This window comes from Propithecus coquereli, unplaced genomic scaffold, assembly GCF_000956105.1.
Source record: "Propithecus coquereli isolate 6110/MARCELLA unplaced genomic scaffold, Pcoq_1.0 Scaffold165, whole genome shotgun sequence".
NCBI lineage: Eukaryota > Metazoa > Chordata > Mammalia > Primates > Indriidae > Propithecus > Propithecus coquereli.
The window spans coordinates 1128955-1133338 of record NW_012141080.1 but is presented as its reverse complement, the minus strand read 5'-3'; the positions used below and the strand labels follow the sequence as shown (position 1 = coordinate 1133338).

Genomic DNA, 4384 nt, shown 5'->3' with positions numbered 1-4384 from the left:
AACATGGAACTTGTACACCTTAGTCCTAAGTGTTAAGTGGCTCTGAAGTTGATAGAAGGCATGATAACTGTCAGGTTCAATTAATTCGAGTGATTCTCAGAAAAATAAATCGTATTCTCCTATGAAAATTGCTAAAGGGCTTTTTCCTCAAACCAAGAAAACATTATATAGACATAAAGTTCTGAACCTCTCATTAAGACACTTCTCTCTCGTTACAATTTCACCCGTTTTATGGCTAGGATCCTCTCGTGCCTTATGGAACATTTGTATACAGAGAAAATGGTGGAAGATTGTGAACATCGTCTCTTAGAGCTACAGTATTTCATCTCCCGAGATTGGAAGTGAGTATTTTGAAGCCAAAGTAAGTGTATTGCCTCAGCCTGTTCTCCCGTGTAGTCAGTAATACATGTATATTTTGAAATAATCAGTAGGAAATTATTTTTGTTAAGTTCTGGGTAACATGCTCCGCTTCCCTAAAAATCCCACTCATTGTTGCTTTCAGAACAGTATCCAAAAGCAGAGTCAGCTCACTACCACTCTGTACCAAGCATCCCTGTTTGCCACTACTTTGGAAGTCAGGGTCAAAATGTACCACAAACATCTATCTAGAAAGAACTCTGGCACCTGGAGGGGCAGCAAAAGCATCTTCAGATACGTCTCTAAGAAGATAACAGTGCATTTGTATTTTTATTGATTTGCACTGGGTGTGGGAATTTGCTTTTATTTCTTTTCCTATTCAGAGTTATTGAGTTTATTCTGTCTAAAGAGGTTTTTATCAATAAGTGACAACCTGATTCTCTGATTTTCTTCTTATCCTGTTAACAAAAATGGGTGGAGGACGAAATAGGAGAAGGATGTATATTACAGTCAGAATCTCTGGAGTTTATGGCCTCAGTTCCCCTCCTCTCTCTTTGTCTTGTCTTCCTCCTCCCCACCTCCAAAGCAGCCAGAACTGGATCTCCCTGCTCTTCCAGCTTCCCAAGTTCAGCTGCTTCCTTCTTCAGTTGTTAAGCCACTGTCCTGTGGTCATTAACTTATTCTGGTGATTAATATATGTTTGGCCCACGTGGTTTACTTGAAGATTCAATGTATTTTTATTTCTGTTTCTTCAAGTTTGTTATGGACAGGACTAGAGAGAGCTGGGCAATAATTTCCCTGTGCTTACTCAGGCCATCTAAACTGAAATAAAGCATTTACTGAGTGTACTACCTTAATCAAAATCATGTTTTCTCTTCTTTTTTAATTCCTTCCACCTTAATCAAAAAAGTGCTGCATAGTCTTAATGGCTACTCATTAAATATTAGCCTGTCTCTTCCCATTAAATAGCCCTCCCCCAAACTTGACAGCATAATACAGACAAAATTAAGCATCCCCTAATCTGATTTGGAGAAGAATCAGGTTCGTTGTTTAACCCACTGTTCCCAGATTAAAAGTTCTTCTTATTTTTTTTTTTATTCGTTCTTACTATTACACTGCACAAGACTGAACCCAGATTAAAAGTTAAATGTCAAGTTTTATAAATTGATAAGCATATTCAGGTAAACCAAAAAAACAACTGCCTTACCTTTCATGGGAAGAAGAGAAAAGGTTGAGTAGGAGATTCTGTTTATCTTGCCATTCCTGATCTTGCTGAATCTTATATATCAGGATTGAACTTCATTCATATTTAGAAAAATGTATTTAATAAAAAGAGCATTAAGTGTTCTGTTAAAGTGAGGTAAGGACCTGGGCCCACCCGTCAGCAGGGTAGACCAAAGGGGACAGGATGCTGATCCTCTCCTGGCTTCCAGACAGACCTGGGGCTTGGCAGTCCTCAGTGGTAGGTATTCTGCGGAGATCCTCACTTGTCCTGTTCCTTCCTAGCTCCCCTGCAATAAAGTCAACCTGCTTTTGTTGGACAAAAAAAAAAAAGTATTAAGTAGAAAGTTGTAATTTGCCTGGTGGTGGCTACAACCCTAGTTTTCTACGTTCAGCCAAGGAATGTGAGGGCTGAGTCTGTTATTGTAATGTTACGTACCTTACATAGCCAAGATAACAACTCGGAGATAGAACTTAAGTCTTGATGAAAGTTAACAAATTTCTACAGATTGACCACAGTGTGTTCATTAAGAACAAAATTCAGGAATATACTTTTGCATATCTTTAGTCTCCACTACCCTGGAGGTGATTATCAATAAGCATATAAGCAAGCACCTGGTAAAAACCCTTAGCATGTGTTAGAAGGAAATGTAGAATGGTTATCTTTTAACTTTTGTAGGCTGGACCCTGTCTTATACCGCAAGTGCCAGGGAGATGCCTCTCGTCTTTGCCATACCCACGGTTGGAATGAGACCAGTGAACTTATGCCTCCCGGAGCTGTATTCTCTTGTTTATACAGACATGCCTACCGCACTGAAGAACAGGGAAGGAGGGTATGCAGTCAATATCGACTTCATTTCTTCTTATTTGTTTTTTTAAATACTTTGCTATGTATTCTGATTTCTGTCATCTTAGGAAAACTTTTTTAGTGTATTTGGTGGGGAGGGGCTTGCTGTACTACTAGAGCCTTCCTCATTTGGTGAGTATACCTAGAGTTGTTCTACCAGCTTCTTTTCCATGAGTTTATATTTTTAACAGTGTAAGTGGGGGTAAGATTTCCAGATTATTTCTGTAAATTCCCAAAATCTGAATCACAAATGGACAGTTAAATTCTGCTGTCCTAACTTTAGCTTTAAAGATCCATTAGAAGCTTTTAGCCAGGATACAAATCGTTCTTTTCTTTAGACTTCTGCCCTTGGCAACCAAACACATAATGCCTGTATTAATGAGACTTCTCTGACAATGCACTAGTTGGAGCGGAAGCACCTTACCTCAGTCTCTTGGTATTTGTCTGCCCCAACTGCTACCTTTTGTAGGGATATTTATGTGTACTTGGCTCTCGGGCAGCATTGGCTGCCTTCTGGTGCCGCATTGACATGCTGCTTGTTTCCAGATGGCATTTTTATACCTTCTGAGATACTCTGTTGTATGTCAGTCCTGCATTTGTTGTATTAATAGAACGTAGAGGTGGTATTACTTCACATGCATGATTACTGATATTCCTTCTGAGCTTAATGCAAAAGTCTGACTATCTAGGATTAAGAATGAGGCTACTCGAATAGAAATGAGGAGACATCAGATACTTCAGATCCTGCAGTCCTAACCCTATTCTTCTATTGCTGTGTAAGAAAATGTGGGAATTTGTTGTTACATATTTCTTCATACAGTGAGCGTCTCATTAACCGCAGGAGCTTCCAAATCCTGGCATCTTGCTAGTCACTGTAATAGGAGCTTCCTTCTCTTGTAAGTAAAGAAAGGGTTGGAATCTGGTATGCTAGCTTTTTTTTTAAGTGAGGTAAAATTCACATAACATAAAATTAATCATTTTGAAGAGGAAAAATTCAGTGGCATTTAGTACATTCACAACATTGTGCAGCCACCACCTCTATCTAGTTTCCAGATATTTCATAACTCTCATAGGAAACCCCATGCCCATTAAACGGTTACTCTCCATCTCCTCCACCCCAGGTGTGCTGGCTTTTTTGTCAGCAAGAGAGACTAACTGTGCCTGTCAATGACAGCTTTCTCACAGCCCTTTCAAAAAATATGGTTTTCAGCTGGGCACAGTGGCTCACACCTGTAATCCTAGCACTCTGGGAGGCCGAGGTGGGAGGATCGCTAGAGGTCTGGAGTTTGAGACCATCCTGAGCAAGAGCGAGACCCCGCCTCTACTGAAAACAGAAAGAAATTAGCTGGACAACTAAAAATATATAGAAAAAATTAGCCGGGCATGGTGGCGCACACCTGTAGTTCCAGCTGCTCGGGAGGCTGAGGCAGAAGGATTGCTTCAGCCCTGGAGTTTGAGGTTGCTGTGAGCTAGGCTGATGCCACGGCACTCTAGCCCGGGCAACAGAGTGAGACTCTGTCTCAAAAAAAAACAAAAAATAAGGTTTTCACCTGCCTTATTCTCTGCTAGTGCTATGTAACTCATCTGGAGGAATCTGGTCCTGACCTGTAGTAACCGTTGCTTCTAAATTTGCCTGCTTTATTTGATTTAGATCAGTTTTCACTCAGTTCTCTGAACCAAGTATTCTCTTCTGAATTGGCTCTGATGTTCTACTCTTCATTCATAGACTGGCAAATTAATTTTGCTAAACAAACAAACACACAAAACTCTCTAACCTAATCTGAATGAATTCAAATTCAGTTCACTTTTATCAGAATATTCTCAGAAAAGAATGTCAATTCATTTATTTTAGAGAATGCTCAATAAACAATTGTATTCCTAGAGATAAGAGCTTTTTGAAGCCTCCTAGAATGTTTATTTATTATTCTGGAAGAGATTTGAGGTATAAAGTTTGGGAGA

General features: G+C 39.6%; 1 protein-coding gene across 1 annotated transcript in view; it reads left to right on the top strand.

Moving 5' to 3' along the window:
• The window catches only part of GLG1 (golgi glycoprotein 1), a 132195-nt gene that overhangs the window by 102240 nt on the left and 25571 nt on the right, over positions 1-4384 (top strand). Inside the window, exons 8-9 of the mRNA XM_012641511.1 lie at positions 240-341; positions 2258-2411. Of these exons, the coding sequence (XP_012496965.1) occupies positions 240-341; positions 2258-2411 (256 nt within the window). The remainder of the gene's footprint in view (positions 1-239; positions 342-2257; positions 2412-4384) is intronic.